This window comes from Chelonus insularis, unplaced genomic scaffold (genome assembly GCF_013357705.1).
Source record: "Chelonus insularis isolate UGA/USDA-ARS -01 unplaced genomic scaffold, ASM1335770v1 contig_88_pilon, whole genome shotgun sequence".
Lineage (NCBI taxonomy): Eukaryota > Metazoa > Arthropoda > Insecta > Hymenoptera > Braconidae > Chelonus > Chelonus insularis.
In genome coordinates this window covers 1,316,104-1,336,222 of record NW_023276776.1, presented here as the reverse complement: position 1 = coordinate 1,336,222, position 20,119 = coordinate 1,316,104, and the positions used below count along the sequence as shown (strand labels likewise).

At 28.6% G+C, this 20,119-nt stretch overlaps 3 protein-coding genes across 7 annotated transcripts; 1 reads left to right on the top strand and 2 right to left on the bottom strand.

Annotated features, from left to right (window-relative positions):
* Positions 1–2: 2 nt before the first annotated feature.
* On the top strand, positions 3–10,931 carry Asap (ArfGAP domain of ASAP). Of its 2 annotated transcripts, XM_035091052.1 has the most exons (15): positions 3–889; positions 3,719–3,791; positions 4,350–4,495; positions 4,902–5,399; positions 5,475–5,739; positions 5,926–6,153; positions 6,231–6,453; positions 6,538–6,718; positions 6,791–7,066; positions 7,164–7,283; positions 7,374–7,584; positions 7,664–7,954; positions 8,033–8,199; positions 8,753–8,821; positions 9,215–10,931. In XM_035091052.1, the coding sequence occupies exons 1-15, from the start codon at positions 764–766 to the stop codon at positions 9,428–9,430; spliced, it is 3,090 nt and encodes a 1,029-aa protein (XP_034946943.1). In that variant the 5' UTR covers positions 3–763; the 3' UTR covers positions 9,431–10,931. The 2 variants fall into 2 exon arrangements, with proteins under 2 accessions (XP_034946943.1, XP_034946944.1); XM_035091053.1 differs by lacking the exon at positions 8,753–8,821.
* A 3,402-nt stretch (positions 10,932–14,333) lies between these two features.
* On the bottom strand, positions 14,334–17,949 carry smg (sterile alpha motif domain containing protein 4 smaug). Of its 4 annotated transcripts, XM_035091846.1 has the most exons (7): positions 17,764–17,949; positions 17,195–17,526; positions 16,433–16,759; positions 15,290–16,348; positions 15,054–15,213; positions 14,713–14,965; positions 14,334–14,636 (listed from the first exon to the last, which is right to left on the bottom strand). In XM_035091846.1, exons 3-7 carry the CDS (start codon positions 16,644–16,646, stop codon positions 14,472–14,474), a joined length of 1,851 nt encoding a protein of 616 aa, XP_034947737.1. In that variant the 5' UTR covers positions 16,647–16,759; positions 17,195–17,526; positions 17,764–17,949; the 3' UTR covers positions 14,334–14,471. The 4 variants fall into 4 exon arrangements, with proteins under 4 accessions (XP_034947737.1, XP_034947735.1, XP_034947736.1 ...); XM_035091844.1 differs by lacking the exon at positions 17,195–17,526 and having other exon boundaries at positions 17,739–17,949; XM_035091845.1 differs by lacking the exon at positions 17,195–17,526.
* Positions 17,950–18,342: 393 nt separating this feature from the next.
* On the bottom strand, positions 18,343–19,296 carry Yippee (yippee zinc finger protein). Its single transcript, XM_035091848.1, has 2 exons — positions 18,954–19,296; positions 18,343–18,851 (listed from the first exon to the last, which is right to left on the bottom strand). The coding sequence occupies exons 1-2, from the start codon at positions 19,112–19,114 to the stop codon at positions 18,662–18,664; spliced, it is 351 nt and encodes a 116-aa protein (XP_034947739.1). The 5' UTR covers positions 19,115–19,296; the 3' UTR covers positions 18,343–18,661.
* Between the last annotated feature and the right edge of the window lie 823 nt (positions 19,297–20,119).

Genomic DNA, 20,119 nt, shown 5'->3' with positions numbered 1-20,119 from the left:
AGAGTAGTAGTTGGGTTGCGAATCTGTTTTTTGAAATTCATTGGTTTGCAAGCAGCAACACTGCAAATAAAAATGTTCTGAAAGTATAGTCTACCCTCTGCCATTCTCTGTAATACAGTGTGCTGAAAGCATTGGTATATGAGTGTGGTTACGAAGTTCAGTAAAGTTGATGAGCATCGACTGAGTCACAAGTGTCGCTCTGAACAGTGTATAAATTTATTGTGAATTCATTACCAGCTATTCGTAGAAAATAATCAAAATAAAGTTAATGATATAAAGACGACAATATGAAAGACAGTGAATTTAAATGCATTATGATCCATGGCAAAGTTTAGGCCATGTTTTATCAGTTCCAAAGTTAGTGACACAGTATAATGAATTGAAAATTTGAATAAATGCGTCTATTGAAGAACAATAATAAATACATAACATGTTACAGAAATAATCTTGTACTCATGCTAAAAGCATGTACGATTGGACGAAGATTGGTATAGTATAAAAAAAGTGACAGATTAAAACAAAATTTAGCGATAGAGTCCACGGTGTTTGATCATTTTTCACGTGAGTAAGAGAGAAAGAAAAAGTGAGAGGCAAAGCGGGGGCGGAAAAACGAGAGGTGTGTTCTAGTCTCCACCTCCTTCTTTAGCTGTGATTTGCAAACTTGCATTGTGTGACAGTTTTCTATATTACAGTCATATCCATGTGATCATATGTCATATCATTAAAAGTGTGAATAATTTGAATAGTAAATCACGATTCAAAAATGCCAGGGTTAATAGCAGTTAGTGAATTTGTTGAAGAAACTAGGGAGGACTACAATTCACCAACCACCTCAACGTTTGTCTCGCGAATGCCACAATGCAGACAAACTATTACAGCTCTTGAAGAAGTAAGTATTTAAACAATTTTTTAGCAAGACAATCTCATAAATATAATCATTTATTTTAACGTAATAGCATTGCGCCAGGAAATTAAATAAAATCATACAAATTATAAAGACTTTGCTTCACCACTGAAGTTATTACATCCACGTTTTAATTCTTCTTTCATCTTCACTGATAATTATATTTATTATTTTTATTTTTAGGGTTTGTCCTGCGTTGATTTAATCAAATCCTATTACACGATTGACTGAACATTGATATTAAAAATAGATATTTTAAATTGATGAGTACAAGAAAACAAAAATAATAAAAAAAAAAAACAATTGACAAAAATCAATAGGAAAGGTAGAAAACTCTTCTAAAAAAGTTTAAAAAAAATTCAAAGATCATACCATGTGATTGAAAATGTTTTATAGTATTATTCATTGTTTACTATGCTCAAGGTGAAGGCTTATCAGAATTTTAAACTAACTTATGAACTCTTCTCTTCTCATTACCTTTTGGTAATTATAATCTAAATGATAAACTTCTAAATTAGAAAACTATTAACCTCAGTTTATTTTATTTTTATCCAGCATGATTGTTTTTAGATTACAATACTTGTTAATTCATTTAGGTCGAGTAGAGTGAGCATAATAATTCAATGAATATTTGATTAATTAATATAGATAGTTAGATAAAATTGATTTTTGTATTATGGATGTTAGCTAGACATTTTTTTATTGTTAGAAGGGAGGGTTACCGCAGCTGTCATTGTACCTTTAGTTCAGCTTTATAGCTAGAGTATAGGGTGAGTACATTTTATAGAAATGCCTAAGCAAGCGAATAGTTTCTTGAAAGGCTTCACACGTCTAGACAACATTTATTTATATTATTTATTAATTTAATTGATATTAAATAAATGTACTCAATACGTATTTACATTACCTTTTAATTTATTAGAAATTAGATTATTTTAGTCAATGACTTATTTAAATGGTAATGATGTTAGATAGCAAGTTTTAAATCAAATTACAGCTAGAAAAATATGACTTCAGTTACACAACTTTTTTTGCATCGATTCGAGTGGAAAAAAAGATATAATAAATAAAAGAACATTGATAAAGCAGATATGAAATACAAATAAGGAATAAAATATTAAACGATAGATCGATGGAGTCTCTTAAGTGAGGGTGTTGTCATCCAATATCAACTTTTATGTAGTACTCTGATGTAGTAAATAGGTCAAATAAATTTAATCTCATTCTTTCCAGTCTATTCTTTCATATAAAAAAATATGCCTGTAAATCGTGGTAGGGAATTCTTAATTACAGTTAAGGTGTAAAAGGAAAAAGCTCGATGGAAATATGTAAATTATTCTTGAGGTAAAAGACACTATAAACCAGGAGTACTCTTGGTGGTGTGTTTCCCTTGGTAGCATATTATTTGTAAATTACGATACGTAACTGTTGCGACATGAACGACCTACCAAGGCCGGAGCTCCAGGAATTCTTTCCACTCTCTGGTGGCTTCGGATTTACTCGGTACCCTCCGTCGTTTCTCGACACCAGTTGTGTATCACCTGCATGCACTTGATGTTTCTGATGCTTTTCACATAAATTATTTCTTTATCTTTCTCATTGCAATAATGCGGAAGTTTTGTATAAAATATATTTATTATTTGACTACTTTTTCTTTTAGTATTTATCATAATAAAATTACCTGGTAAAAACTCATTAACATTAACTTGATTTTATCAGAGAAAAACTACTTTTCTTCTCTCTTCTTCCTCATTTTCTTCTTCTTCTTCTTCTTCTTCTTTGTCCAAGGTCAGCGTCTCATGTCTTAATGTATTGAAATTAAAAAAAAAAAAAAAATTATAAAACCAGATTTTTACCGCTCATTTATATGGGAAGAAGGAAACAATTGATACAAAAAATAAATTATATACAGAAAGAATAAAAAAAAAAAAAAATATGTATGAATTGAAATTAATTGGAGGTAACTGCAAAGAATAAGTGAATGAGAAAATCAAGAAAAGGAGAAGTGAAAAAAAGGAAAGGCTTACAATTGTGTTACACATTCTCACTTGTTCCGTTCCACGTGCCGTAAATGACTTCCGCTTGTAATAGGTCTTTTACTAATTAACACATTGTATAAAGGTGCTATATGTGACTTAATGCAAATTGATAATCAAATTATTGTCATTAATATCCAATTTTCTATATAAATATAATGAATAATAATTTTATTAATAATTTTGATATCTGAAAAAATTATTTAAACATTCTATTTTGATGTTATTAATTATTTAAAAGAGATTCAAAAAGATGACTTCTTTCTAGCCTATAAAAAGTTGCTACATAATATTTAAAATAATAAATAAATAATTATTTAATTTAAAAATAGGAAATAATTGAAATTATATTAATAGGATTATTTATAAATTGACAAAAGAATTATAAAGCTAATTCGAAATTTTATTAAATAATTAATTAAAATTATTATTTAAATAATAGAAAAATTAATTATTAAATAAGATTTTACTTTCTTTGAATTATTTAATTCGATATTTATTTCTTTTAATTTCTTTTTCATTTGTAATTAAATATTTTTGCAAACAATGATTCTGACAACGTTTTATATTTCTTTACATACTACATTTCATCTAAAGCATTGTTAAATACAATATTAATAATAATAATAATCAATATATATATATCTATTTTTTAATATTACATTTTACAAATTAATGTAAGATGATTATTTCTAAAAAAAAAACTATTAATTTAGATATAGTCGCTATAAAAAAAATTGATTTGTGATTTAATATACTGTCTTTTCTTATCTTTCAGACACTGGACTTCGATCGAGAAGGTCTGACCAAGTTGAAGAAAGCAATCAAAGCAATCCACAACTCTGGAAATGGTAAATGACTGCTTTTATTTCGATCCTATGAATATTATCAAGATATACGTTGATATTAGAAGTGATATACTTCTTCAAACTTGAGAATAGACTTGTAAATCATGGATATCAAGTACTATTATATTTTTTTCAACTTTATAAAAGGCACAAAATGCATAATAATAGTCATACATTGATGATAGACATATAGACAAAATCGATTTCACTGGCGTCTGTTTTATCCTTTAGTTACATCAAAACCTAAAGCTCATACTACCTCATGTCTTCAAGGTAGACTTCATTTCAACACCTTAAGAATATTTAACATTTTAATTTGAAATTACTATCAATACATACCAAATATGTAGAGTGTTGAGAGTTTGTTTGGAATCAACTCTTAACATCACTTTTCATCTACTAATTAAATTTATCAAACTTCATCTTTATCAAGAAAATTAATTACTTAACAGTCGCACTTTCACTTTAATGAGGATATTTTTTTTTTCTTATTTTCATTCTAAATTGACTTGATTAATTTTATGATTTATAAAATGATAATAAAATTTCGAATTCTTTCAGCTCATGTGGACAATGAAGTTTATCTTGGACGAGCATTGGAAAAATTGGGAGATGCTGCTTTGAAAGAACAAGAACATGACATTGGAGCAGCTTTTTTCAAGTTTGCCGTCGTCACAAAAGAACTTAGCGCACTTATGAAGACTCTTGTAAGTATTTTAACATTGTCTCTAAATGGTGATAGATTAATTAATACCAACCTCGAGTTACAATACATATATAACAGACTCATTAGTATTACTTATTAGTCGCCTTACGCGAATTCATCCTGTCGACGTTACCATATTAGACACTTGGTATTATGTGACATGCTCAACACATCAATGGCCCTTTACTATACATCAATAATTTCTCTTTTCATTCAGGGTAAAAATCTGTCTCGTTAAAAATAATATTTAAAAGTATTTTTAAACATATATATTCTTATTTAAAAATAGAATTTTTTATTCAATATAAAATCATTCATGCTATGTCACTTTTGAAATTAATTCTATTACTTTATTTCAACGTAACTAATCTTTTTTATTAATAGAAATGTCTGACGTCTATTTACAGATGCAAAATATTAACAACATCGTCATGTTCCCATTGGATTCTGTATTAAAAGGAGACCTTAGAGGTGTCAAAGGTGATTTGAAGAGGCCATTTGAAAAAGCTTGGAAGGATTATGAAACTAAATATGCTAAAATAGAAAAAGAAAAAAAGCAACATGCAAAGGAAGCGGGATTGATACGATCTGAAGTAACTCCAGCTGAAATAGCTGATGAAATGGAAAAGGAACGAAGATTATTTCAATTACAAATGTGTGAATATCTTATAAAAGTTAATGAAATAAAAACGAAAAAAGGCATTGAACTACTTCAACATCTTGTTGAATATTATCATGCTCAGACCAATTATTTTCAAGATGGTTTGAAAACAATTGAACACTTTGGCTCATATATAGCTGACCTAAGCATTAAATTACAAAAAATTAGACAAACACAAGATGAGGAGAGAAGACGACTGACAGAGTTGAGAAGTCTTTTGAGGAGTTCTGGATGTGATAAAGAAGTAAATAATTTATTTAATAATATTTTGATTTATTATATTTCATATTTACTATGTTTAAAATAAATAAATTTTCAGTTGAATGCAAATGCTAGTGTGGGATATTCACTTCATCAGCTTCAAGGTGATAAACAGCATGGAGTCACCCGTTCCGGACATTTGTTAAAAAAAAGCGAGGGTAAAATGCGACGTGTTTGGCAAAAAAGGAAATGTGCGGTTCAAGCTGAGGGCTATCTTGATATTTGTCATGCGGATGAGAATAAACCACCAACACGAGTAAATTTATTAACGTGCCAGATTAAACTGGTGCCTGATGACAAACGAGGATTTGATCTCATTAGTTGTATGTATATTTGTCAACAATGCTATATTTTTATATTTTTTATCATGATAATTATTTTTATCATTTTATTTTATTGCCTCAACAAGGAAAATTCTTGAAAGTCAATTAAAACTTTTCATATTTTTTTTTTCTTCTATTATTTTATAAAAATAATTGACAGATAATTTTTTTTTTCTCATTATTTAGATAATAGAACTTATCACTTTCAAGCAGAAGATGAAAACGATCAACGTGCATGGATGTCTGTACTTGTAAATTGTAAAGAGAGAGCTTTATTAAAAGCTTTTGATGCTAGTGGTAAAGCTGAAGCTGGTCAAGGTAATCCTAGTCTTGTTGAACTACAGCAAGCTGTAATACGTTGTGTCATGAGACTTCCTGGTAATGATCAATGCTGTGATTGTTCATCCCAAAATGGTAAAAAAATGTCCATTTCATTAAATATTTATTAACTAAAATTTATAAGTAAGAATAAACTATTGAATCAATTACAGATGCGACGTGGTTGTCGACCAACTTTGGAGTCATTGTCTGTATTGAGTGTAGTGGAATTCATAGGGATCTGGGTGTTCATATATCTAGGATACAGTCTTTAACTTTAGATAATGTAGGCACTGCACAATTATTGTTGGCACGATACATGACTAACCAGGCATTCAATGAAGTTATGGAAGCCACACTACATCACAATCTCAAACCAACTGCGACATCGACAATGTGGGTATTCAACCAACAGACATTTCCTCTCTTCGTTATTGTATTATAAATGTATGTGTATTCAATTTATGCTATTTCATTTAGGGAAGAAAGATATGAATTTATAAGAGCTAAATATGTGGATAAAAGATACGTGATGAGTACTTGTGAAGATGAACGAGATTTATTATCAGATCTTGAACATGCTGTTAATAACCGAGATCTTCAGCATTTACTTCAAGTATACGGTGAAAATGTTGATCTAGCAGCACCTCTGCCTACTTCAGTAAGTAGTGATTGTTTGTTTAAAAATAAATATCTTGAAAAAAAGTTATATTTATCATTTAATTCTTTCAAGGATATTGGCGAAACAGCACTGCATTTAGCTATTCTTCGTGAAATGGGTGGTAGTTTACATATTGTTGATTTTTTAATACAAAATATGCCTACTGGTGGTATTGATAAGACTACTGTTGAGGGTGAAACGGCACTTCATCTTTCTGCAAGACATGATCGAGCAGAAGCAATGAAATTATTATTACGAGCTGGCGCAGATCCAACCCTTCGTAATAAACAGGAAAAAACTCCATTAGACATTGCTGCGGAAATGGGACATCCGACTTGCAAAGAATTGGTTAGTTTTGAATTTCAATAAGTTATTTATAGTTTAAGCATTGCAAATAATTTATTTGTACATTTTTATGCAATATATGAATCATTTTTTTTTACAGTTAGGACATGCTTTGCAACGACAAAAGAGTTTATTTGATAATGTCAATATTGATTGGAATTTATCACACGATGAAGGTTCAACGGATTTCTCGGATGATGAAACGATAATTGAAGACAGAGTGAGTCATAGATGTTAATTTTTTTTGTTGTCTTTTTAGTAAGTTATTTTGTATTTTATTGATTACTATAAAATGCTGAATTTTATTTAGAATGGATGTTTAACACCAGAAAAGAAAACACGTAGTAGACCACCATCGTATGCTGGTGGTGGAGGATCTGGACCTGGAGATTCACCTGTTACTCTTAGAAGTCGAAGTAGCACTTGTGATAGTCTTCAAAGTGGTTCCTCACCTAATTCTGTAACAAATAGACAACAAATGCCACCTCCTCCACCACCACAATCAAGAAAACCTGTTGTTGGTAAATATCTTTATCTGTATTTTAAAAAAAATTACTTAAATATTTATTTAGTAAATAATATATTATTATTGTTTATTAGTTTCTAATCCCATGGCACCACCTGACTATAGTTTGAACATTCATGGTTCATTAAAAAAGCGAATTGCACCACCACCACCCCCAGGCACTAGCGGAAATTCCATGTTGACAACAGCAGCTCATTACGGAACTTTACCGTCCTCAGCTACTTTAGCAAGCTCATCACATAGTAGAACAACAAGTGAGCCTATTTTAGCTGGTAACACTCTACACAGTTTACCACATTCATTAAATACAATAAATAGCCTACATCATAAAAGATCTCCCAGTGGAGATTCGTCAGCAAATCACAGTAAGTATATAAGACCATTGATTTATTCTAGCTTTAAAAAGGATATTCTTTTATTAAACTTCTAAATTATTGTTATAGGTATAGACAAATCTAATACATTGACATTACAAAGACCACGAAATCCACCCCCACCAGCACCATCATCAGGTACTTCATCTAGATTAAGTAATGGTCGTAGTAGTGAATCTCTCAGCTCGATGTGCTCTGAACATGGAATAGGTAATCCAGTTCCTCCACCAAGAAAGGTAAGTAATCAATTTCTTATTTCATTTTAAATAAGATAAGATAAGATTTTAAAAAATTCAAATCAAGATTTATAAGAAAAAAAACAAACACGTTTATCCTCAATGATAATATTTATTTATTAACAAGTTATGCCAAGTAGTATTTGCATTCATTACATTTTTTTTCTAACTTACCCACGTTTGACATGCTTGAGCACATCTAATACTTCATACTAATCATAAAGAATACATTACTAAAGAATATAATCTATCATCATCATCATCATTTAAAATTATTCAATATCATATGTTCACTTATCAATTCGAATTAATAAATATAGAATAATCATCAATTCATCTCATTTCCTATCAATGCTTTCTTTCACAAAAATTTCGTTATCATGATTGATAAATGATAAAATATAAAAGGAAAATTGATTAAATATTCTGTAAAAATAAAGTATTGGTGAAGGGACTAGGTTGTGATGGGATAAATGATCTTATAAAAAAAACGCATGTATGTGGATATTACATGATGGGTTTATGGTTTTGCTCTTAACCATTGTTGGTACAGCGAAGGGACCGATCCAGACTAGAGAGCTACGCCGAGGAGCCCTCAGCTATGCTCTCCACTTTGAACCTGGTAAACATTGCACGAAATCCCAGTGGCATGATCATTTGTGCATTGCATTTCACTAATCATGTTTTCATGTGTACTAAAAAGAAAAAAATTAATTTTGTTTTTCAGTTTTTATTTGATTTTTTCTAACATCAAATACAATTGAATAATACCTTTTGCTGATGATTCCAAAGGACATATGGAATAATTAAATTTTTTTTTTTTACTGTCTCATAACGTTTGGTTTTCGAGTAATTTTATCGTGATTGAACTATTGAATAGCATGAATTTTACATTAAGTTTATTTTCGCTAAATAAAAAAATATTTTAAAGCAAGATTGTTTAAATTGATTGTAGACTATATATATTTATTTATTTATATTGAACTTTTATTAAATTTATTGTATGTTTATCCAGCCAATAACTTCAAGCCTAAATGGATTACGTCGATGTCGAGCACTTTATGATTGTGAAGCTGATAATGAGGATGAACTTTCATTTCGTGAGGGCGAAGTAATAATTGTCACAAATGAACAAACGGATGATGATAATTGGATGGAAGGTGCATTGGAAAGATCACCAGAACGTCGAGGAATGTTTCCAATAAGTTTTGTTCATATGTTGCAAGACTAACATTCAGTTAGTTTAAATTAGTTAAATAGTATTAGTCATTCCATTAGTGATGCTAGCATCATAAGCCTTACACAACAACTATTGGGCCAGATATGATCATTAAAAAAATTCAATATAAATTTTTTAAATTCATATTTTTTGAATAGATTTTAAATTTATTATATTTTAATCAACTTATTTATTACAATGATTTCTTTTTTTAACAAAATAATTATTAAATAATTAATTTTAATATCATTCAAAAATTGTTATAAAAAATTTTTTAGACATGTATTTCTTAATTGAATAGAAGTGCTAATTGTGATATCTCAAATAATATTAGTTACATTTGAGATAAAATAATCATTATAAAATTGAAATGAATATCAAAATCAACCAGTGTAAGAGTATTTATTTGCTGATGGCAAATTGATAAATAAAATATTTTTGGAATGCAGAAAAAAAAAGAAATTTAATGACGTTGGATTATTGAAAAACAAATTAAAGAAATAATAGTTTAAACATTGAATCAGAAAAAAAAAATATATTGTTGCATGAAAACGATAAGTATTATTAGAAATATTTAACTATCGGTCGTATTTCTTTGTTTTTTTTTTCTATTAATTATAATATCATGATTTTTAAACATGAAAACTTTATTAATACGTAAAATGTTAAGATCAATCAGTCATTACAGGATTAAGTATGAGTTTTGATAGATACACTCAAAAGATGAATGATAATGATGATGTTAAATGTTGCAAAACACATTAATGTTGATTTTAATTTGCATGTGTGAGACCAAAGAAAAGGATTAATTTATTAATCAAGCGGGTTTTATGGTTATTCTAATGTAAATACAATACATATATGTCTGGAAAGATAGTATGATTAAGAACGGTATAAATAAAGCGATAAATAATAACTTTATGATTAAAAATTTGTTAATATAATCGCGTAAAATAATAATAAAAAAATAAACAAAGTCAACTTTAGAATATTAGAATATTTAATAAAAGAAAAAAATACTGTTGAATCACAAGTTAACAGTGACTGAGCACGAAATATTTCAATAAAATAATTATCTTAGAATAATTTCTAAATACAAACGAATAAAATAATTTTCTTAGTGATTCTATATACATGATATTTCAATTTTTTTTTTTTTTAGTATTAAAGCGAGTATTTAAATTGTGAATTAATATATTTAACATTTGTATGTATACCTATTACTATTATTATTATTAGCATTAATTATTATTAAATAAATTCATTGTAATTGTAAAGTTCAACGCTCTACTATTAATAGAGACAAGTCATACTTATGTAGATGATAAGCTGAATTAAACGGCATAATAGTTTTAAGTATTTGTAACAAATAATTATTATTATTACTGGAAATTCTATAACGATACAATTAGTGAAATATTTGTCATCGTTAAAACTATGTACTGAGCCTTTTAAAAATATACAAACAAAATAAAAACAGATGGTTGACTCGTGAGATATAAAAAAAAAAAAACATTGTTCAAGTAATACTCAATGAATTCATTATTTTTTACAAACTGTGTTATAATAATAATAGTAATAATATTAATAATGGATTTTATTATTATTGTTATTGTTTTAATTTAAAAGAAGCAAAGAATAAATAAAATACCTGTATTGCGTATGAAAAAATTTTTTTATTGAAAAGTGATTTTTGTTTTCACACTACAACGTTTCTTTAACTTTGTAACAGTACAAAAATTGCGTTTTTTACAAGTTGTCTGGCTTACATAACTAAATATCCCAGTTAGCAAACACCTGATCTTAAGAAGAGCCCTTTTTATAGATCGATAAAAAAATGCCAGCAAAATCGGGCAGAGTAAAAAAGATAGATCTTGGTAGAATCTATCTGGTTCTTTTTTTTTCTATTTTTTTGTGTTTTTATCAATTTTTTTACTAAACTACATATTGAATAAGTGTAAGCTTGCTATCTGGGGTTTGTCTTTATTAGACACCTTGGCCAAACACTTGATAATTTTTACATACAACCATTCACATTCAATGATTATTATTATAATTATTATTATCATTATTATTAATATTATCAGTATAATTAAAGAAGCATCTGTATAAGTAAAATACAAGTGTTTGGCCAATTGAAAAAAAAATCGGTGTACTCACACAAACATAATCGTACTTTTATAAAGTTCAATATTAGTTGTTTGAATTTTCTTAATGTAACAATAGCCGCCGCCTTGAAATTGATCTAAAGCAACGTTGATATACCACATACAAATTTATATGATTGAAATATGATTTATTATTTCTTTTATACCTCTCAATTATCTAAGTACAACCTTAGTTGCCAGTCTTAACGAGAACACCTGTTATACAGTTGATGGTAAAAATATAATTTCTCAAGGTATCATATGGATTCCTACCAGTATATATATATATGAACAACTTGAGGTTCTATTGAAATGCTAAATTTATATATTTGCAGTGATTTTTATGATGATAGTGAATGAATTATTATTATTAATATTAACTGTAAGATTATAGCTATTAATGCAAAAAGACCTTATCGTTAAACATGATAATGATTAAAAAAATGCCGTCAAATAAATAAATAGGCGGCGACTTTGAACTGAATGATACATTTTGTTCAATCATTTCAGCAACTCTGAATTGTATCATTCAAGTAATTTAGGTCCTGCCTTTATAATTGATTAAATATTATGTCCTTTCACTGAATATTACGTTTAAAGAAATTCTTGGAATTATACATATACAGATCCAAGAACAGTCTTAATTATTTCTTGCCTCGTTATGTATCTACGTATCATCATTTCATCAATTAATTCATGTGAATTTCATTAATTCAGTACGTGAAGCCTATTCAATTTTCTTATGTTGTAAAATGTTTATATATTTCGCGTTCATACATAAGTGAGTATAATAAATCGTTGATATTGCATTATTAAGAGTTGTATATGTTTATGATTAATTAAACACTATGTGTCTTTGAAATCATAAAAATTAGAAAACATATCCTTTGACTAGCTTTTGATCATCTTTCAAGTTTGCGAAAACAATTCATGACGTCCATTAAGTTACATATTTTTTTTTTTTATTTCTTTTGTTTAAAAAAAGTATAAATAATTAAATTTCAAAAATTAATTTTTTTTTTCTTTACACCACTGTGAGCATATTATTTATTTTCCCTAATATTATTTTAATATTTCTTCTAGAGTTTATGTTTCTTATTTATTTTTTTGTTTTTCTAATTTTTTTTTATAATCTTGGGTATTGGTAATTGCTTGGTGTAACTTTATCGAGCCAGCTCATTAATATGATGACCACTGGGGATACTCGAATGAAGCAATCACCAAGTAGTCATATTGATTATTAATTCTAAATGTAATATAATGCTATAGTCGGCAATATTACTCTAATTACTACTATTATTCCTTTTATTTAATACCTTTCTCTAATCATTATTATTTTGACAGGTTTTTTTCCTTTCCGCAGTCTTCCAATTATTTTATTCACGCGCCAAGTAGTATATTCAATGTTAATATTATGATAATGCTAATAATATTTATATTAATTATAATATTTAAAAAGATAAATTTAATTACAATAATATTAAAAATAAGTATAATATTTAAGCAATGATAAGAGATCGTAATTATCTATCAAGACAATTTAATTTTTTCTTTTTTCTTGACTACACAGGCGCGCGAAATAGTCAGTCTTTCTTTGTATTTTTTTTTTTTTTTCGCTTTAGTTAATAATATTTAGTAAAATTTATTGTTGCACAAGAAATATTACTAAGGTATATCGCAAAGCTATTTCAAGTGCTAACGCATAGTACGTAATATGTTTACAATTTAAAGCCACATACTTCGATGTTATAAGCATTACATGATATTTGTTTTTACATTAATTAATTAATTATTACTATTACATACTATATTTTAACTTTGATGAAATAAAACAATAATAGTACATATACAGCGACTTGCACTCGTTTTACTTTTCAATATACCTTTTGTCAATTTACAGACCGTTTTTTTTTTCTTATGCATTTCAAAAATTGACAAAAAAAAAAATATTAAACAAAAATATCAATATATCTATAGTAATGGAATTATGTACGATAGAGAACGGTCTTGAATCTTAATTAATTATACTGCCACCGGGATATCATAAAATTAATATTAGTACGATAAGAACTGAATAGTATACACTATATTAGCATACACTAGCATTTTAATTAATTTAAATGTAATGCATTTGTCATTATGAGAACAAAAGATATTTTCTTTCTACAATTTATCAGCGATTATATATAATACAAAACAAATATTCTTTACAATTGCCACGAAGATTCATCTCATTTATTACAGACTCTATTTTTTTATCGGCAGAGTCGAAATTGCAAAATTCATCTTAGTACGACAGAATTCATTAAAAATTATCAATCAGTCAGTTAATTAATACATTGCATTTCATTAATGCTCACTTGAAGTTTTAAAATCAGAATAATTCCATTTCCCGAAATGGATAACACAATATTGCATATACCGCACAATTTTCTATTTATTTTTTCATTTTTTCACTTTTCTCTAAATAAATCTTCGCGTTCGTCTCACTTTTTTTTTTCTTTTTTATTTTTAAAATTTGATCATTCCCAATTACTCCCTATCATCATAATATATTTTATATATAATAATATAATAATATTTTCATATAGAAATAGTAAATAGTTAGGAAAGAATCAATCTTTCTAATAACATTTGGCATGCCAAATTGTGTCAGTTTATAAATAATACAATTGCAAGCTGTCAATATAATTATAATTTATAAATTCGTTAAAAGAAAAAAATGGTAAAACGTAACTCTAATATCGTGGTGTCTCATTTTGGACATATTTTTTTTTGTTTCGTGAGGATTATTTTATTTCCCTGTGTCGATATTATTTATAATTATTTTCTTACGCAAGCGTGTTATTATGTGGCAAAGTGTGTGTGTGTGTGTGTTTTTAGGAAAAATAAAATAAAAGTAATCATTAAACCTCACCAAATCCACCAATGGCTTGTTCAGTCATCCGTAGGCATAATGACTCAAGTCTTGAATTTATTTCTGGCTCAGTTGTCTCAAGGGAAGTATTATTTTGACTGAGAAAATGATCGCGAGATGCACTAAATGTTCGCTGTAAAGTTCTTTGTAATTGCTGGTAAAAATAAATTTATTTATTAATAAAAATAATTTTCAAGTGTTAAAATAAAAATAAAGACATCATTATTTACCTCCAAACTATTTTCTTGAAGACTTGGTCTCTTTTCTGCACCGTGAATGGCTCTTAAATTGTTCGAGTTTATTCCGTGATTATGATTATTTTGTAAATATGGTGTTGAGATGCTATTTCTATGTGGACTAATCATAAAATTATTTTGTGAATGGTTTGAATGTACATGACCTAGGTTAAGGCTCGGTTTTCGATTATGCTGTTGTGGACTACAATATCTTCTGTTGTTATAATTATAATTGCCATGCTGCCACCTAAAAAAAATTATTTATTAATCATTAAATAATAAATTAAATTATTATTATTATTTATATTATAAATAAAATGTATAAATCTATTTACTTCGGTGTTGGTCGTGGATTTCCAAGTCGGCTACGCCATTGCTGTACTTTCTCCTTCTGATTCGGTGTGAAACAGTCATGTTGCAGAACTTTTTCTAAGATACTAATACAACCACACAACACGTTATCATCTACACTATCTAAAGCCAGTCTACTGCACACTGTAAATAGAAAAAATAATAATAATTAATAAAAACATACTAAGAATAAACAGTAAAGTAGATAAATAAAAATTACATTTTCCAAGAACTTTAGTAAATTGTGCAGGAATATCCTGGGGATCATCTTCTTGACTCGGCTTCATTGGAGTGACAAGTATAGTATTAAGTTCATCAAGAGTAGAAACAAGAAGAGCTGGACCTTGTGAAAAAGATCCTGGCTGAGTAGAATCGCAGGCAGGTTGTAATAAATCTTTTTCTAAATTAATTAAACTTGTATAACGTTGTTGTAATTTACTAATTGACAATGCGAGCTTATGCCGTGCCCCTTTGGTAACACCTTGTTCGGCTAATTGATCCTCGGTTAACTGAAGCATCTCTTCATAGCTCATAGTTACAAAGAGATAACTATATTTGTGTAAACGAAGAGTTTTTAGCCATCGTGGTACGTCTCTCATACCACTACTGAGTGGACGACTCGATGCTTCATCTAGACGTCCCTCACTTCCGCTACTAGTGCATGAGCTTTGAGGACTTAAAGGTCCAAGGCCGATTAAACTGCTTGAATTATCACCAGAAACACTAAAGCTTCGGGGTTTATGTCTAGTAGCATTATTAGTATTATTAGTACGCTCTGCAACTTCGAGATGATGTGGAGGAGCAACTGGTGGCGTTAAGCTATTTGATCGACGTTGACGAGTTATTGGTGGAGGAAACTGAACATTAAATGTATTTCCTGTTTGATTACTAAACAAACTAGACTGCTTGGATGATTGCTGTTGCTGCTGTTTAGAACTCTTGTGCCATGTTGTATCCCATCTACCAGTTGTATTAGTATACTCTTCGAGACTATGAATTGGTGGTGTGCCACTAATTCTTTCTTCTAAATGTCTAAGCCACTGGGTCAATGATCGTCGATCTTGGCTAGTTATTGCAGGATGAATTAAAGTGTAACTCAATAATTGCTGTGTCTGTTCTGTAAACTGTCCGGTGCTTACACAATGGCTCACAAGCTCGGGAATGGCTACAAGATAACACTGTTTACACTCAACGTTACCAGGGCGTAACAGAGGAAGATGTGCTAGAAGTTGATTAATTGCAACTTCAGTTGATTCAGATAGCAGTGAATTAATGAAAGCTGAAAATTAGATAATGAATTAAATCTTTTTTTGTTCTTTCAGAATAAAAGTTAGGTTAAGTAGGATTAAAATAAAATATAAACCTGGATTGTTGGCATTAAGCTCTTGAGTATCGAGTTCAGACAGTGCATGAAGAGAATGCTGTACAGCTTGTGCCAAAAATCGAGCTTGAACTGCTGGTATTCGACGTAAAAGAGCGTAGAGAACGACCGTTTGCTCGCACTCATTCCACTGTGAGAAAACACGAGTGAGTTCGCCAACTTGCTCACAAAATAAAGCACCCGGTGACCACTTCATTTTTGGTTTATCCGTTATTTCGTTCAAGTAATTACTTGAAATTTTTCTTCTACTAATCGTTAACGATTAATTAAATCAAAATAAATTTATCCTATAGTACGTTGCACGGTATCCTGAAAATAATTAAATACAATTATTAATGATTAATGAAAAGTAATTATCATTTATAATATTATAAATAAATAACAAGTATTTCAGAGTAAATACGTTAAAGATAAAAATAACAACAAAAGAATTGAAGTAAAATTGAGCACCACCTAACGCACAACAGGTCATTCGCCCCGCTATTTCTCGTCGACACGAACCTTTCCCAACTCTTATTTGTCTATTATTATGCTGATAATATATTGACTTGATTCTCGAGCTTGTTCATTAAGTTGTATGTATATTTATAAATTGAAATTAACGAATTTTTTTTATATTCTCAGATTGTCGTATGTTTCGATAAGAATTCCGATGAGGTCAAGTTTGTTTACCCCGTGCTGTGTGTATTTATAGGACTCGCCTGCCATAATCCATTCCGGCATTGCAGTGAGAAAAAAACTTACGCGCTCCCTCCCTTTCGTCTTGAACAATATTCGTCATTCGGAATCAAAATACGGAGACAATGGCTGATAACTTTGGCGTCAAAAAAATTTTATTAATATATTAACTTATGAATCTGAGTAACTGTTCAATTATTAAAGAATCCGTGTGCTTCTGATGCGGCTCAAATTTCCGAGGGATCCTCGTCTTAACGGCGCCGTTTTGCGTTGTATAAGTAAGCGTCACTCGCCTATCAGAGACTAGACGAGGGGGATAGTGGAAAAGAGAGGGCAGCTGGCTACCAGCTCAAATGTTTGGATTTACGTTATCCTTAATTCTCAAATCCGTTAAATTTCTAAAAAAAAGAATAATCATTATTTTAATTATTGTAAATAAAATAAAATCACATATTTACATGAATTTAACTGAAAAATGAATTTTTATTCAATATAAGATTCGGCCATTAAACTGTAGAAACAAACAATTCAAGCGGTACTTTTCAATCTCGATATTTTTTTTCAATAACCGATGAATATATTATTTTTTAAAAAATAGATAAATTTTTACCAAGCTTTGTTGACAGTTTATCTACCTTTAAACAGTCATCTACGGTTAACTCCACACTATACACTTCTTTATTCACCATTAGAGCATTTTAACGATGCGTTTTTTTTCTGTCGAATAAATACAAATAAAAGTATACATATATGTATATGTCCACCATGCGGTATGGTGAGCCTACGTGACCACACTGGCTGTCTGGTGGTGGTCTGGTTCACTGCTCTGTTCTTGTTGAGCTCTATAACCTCATATGATTGGTTGATTCAAGGTAATACTAACCAATGGAAGAAACTTATCAAACTGAAAATTCTCTCTCCTTTGATAAACATTCATATGTGTATCAAATAAAAATCCCCAGACTTTATTCGAAAAATATATTACCGTTAACTAATATCAATAGTAATTGTATAAATAATTTAAAAAAAAATATTGAGTTAAATTTTTTTATTACATTATTTTATTATTGCAATTTATTAGAGATAACATATATAAAATAGTTTATTTTATTATTTAATGTGTATATTTTTTCTTATCTTGTAATTTCCTTAATAATTGGAATCAATCCTGATAATAAAAAATGACATAATCATTTTTTAACAATAAATATTATATGATTCATGACTAATTGACATTACTAACTACTATTACATTATATTTATTCATTTATATACTAAAAAACTATCATGATAATTATCATGTCTTGAACATAATACAAAATCAAATATGTAATAAGATAAGACACTCATTCATATTATAATATGAAAATTAATACAGCAGTATTTATCGAACACATTATTTTCTCACTTTTTTTTCTTTTATAATGAACAGTCGAGTGGATTATGTAAACTGATCTATTGGCAACTATAGATAAGTACATAAATATTTATACGATTCATTAACGTAATATTTTTCAATTGATTTTAATTGTATTAAATATTTTCTCCCATTCCATCACTTTCAGTGACTAATGCTCTTTCTAATATCACTCGTCCTTCTTTGTATCGTTGATTATCATCAGTGGCAAATTCATATACCCAACCAAGTTTGGCATCACAATTTTTACAGCTCACATCTCTCACCATGTGTCTACCTGTCAGCATTACACGATCTTGGACTTCACTAAAATATACAAGGACGAATTACTCCAAAATTCATCATTAATAAATTATTATTATTATTGTAAATAAATTATGTGATAATAATTTTAATTGAATTACTAACCTATAACTTAGGTTAACAACTTTATTAAAAAGAAATGCTCGGCCAGTAGCTCCTGTAAATCGAGTACTGATCAGCTGACTTCTGTTTGTAAGATTTGTGTCACATGAAGCACAGGAAAACAATCTTGTTCCTCCAATATGTTCAAGAAAAATGACGCCCATTTTGTTGTGAAAAGTTATTTATCAACTTCAAATAAATTTTATTGACTTTTAATTGTATTAACAATTTGTTTGTAATAAAAAAAATGTCAAAACTTAGCTGTTGATGACACAAACGACACACTTTCTTTATTTATAACGCGTTGTAATGGGATTTAAAGATGGCCGACTTTGTGTACAGTGCGTTGGTGACGTGAATATAGCAAACTTTTGAAAAAAGCGGGAAAATTTGAAATGATTAACTGTAAAGATAAATAAATAACACTAATTACATCAAAATATGCAATTTTATTTACGCATATAAACAGTATACAATATGTTACATATTTGTATATATAATATATACATATATTGATAGAGATATATCTATGAAATAATTTTTCGTAAACTCGTGTAAATTACATCATTAAAGCTAATAGTTACATGGATTTTTGTGCAATAAAATCCATCTAGGATTTTTTTCCACACTTGAGGAAATGTCTGATTACTTTAATTAGGTCGTGTATAGACATACTAAGCCTATCTCGATAGAAATGAAAAATATTTATTTGGTTAAAGATGATTTTTATATCTTTATAATATAGGATATTATATTAAAATATTTATCGAGAAATATCTAAAGAAAAATTGGAAATAAATTGAAGAATTATGGAGTAGTTTGGTCATTTGTTAGTCAATTATACATATCTGTTTAAAGGCACATTTGAAATATATAAAGTTATTATGAATCCACCCAGTAAACATTGCAACATAAGGCTAGCAATATTAAGCTGCTAATGATGTCCTCCACATAATATGCTTTTATGCCTTTTCAATAACAATAGTTTAATCATCAAATTAAAAAGACAATAATTAATAGAAAAATATAAAAGATTAAAAATTCCTTTAGCCAAAATCACAGATGAGTCTCTTACTTTCTTCAATCATGCCACATTCAACGTTACGTTCTCCTATTTTAATTCCATTTAGTCTTTAAAATCGAAAGAATACATTAATTGATATATGTAT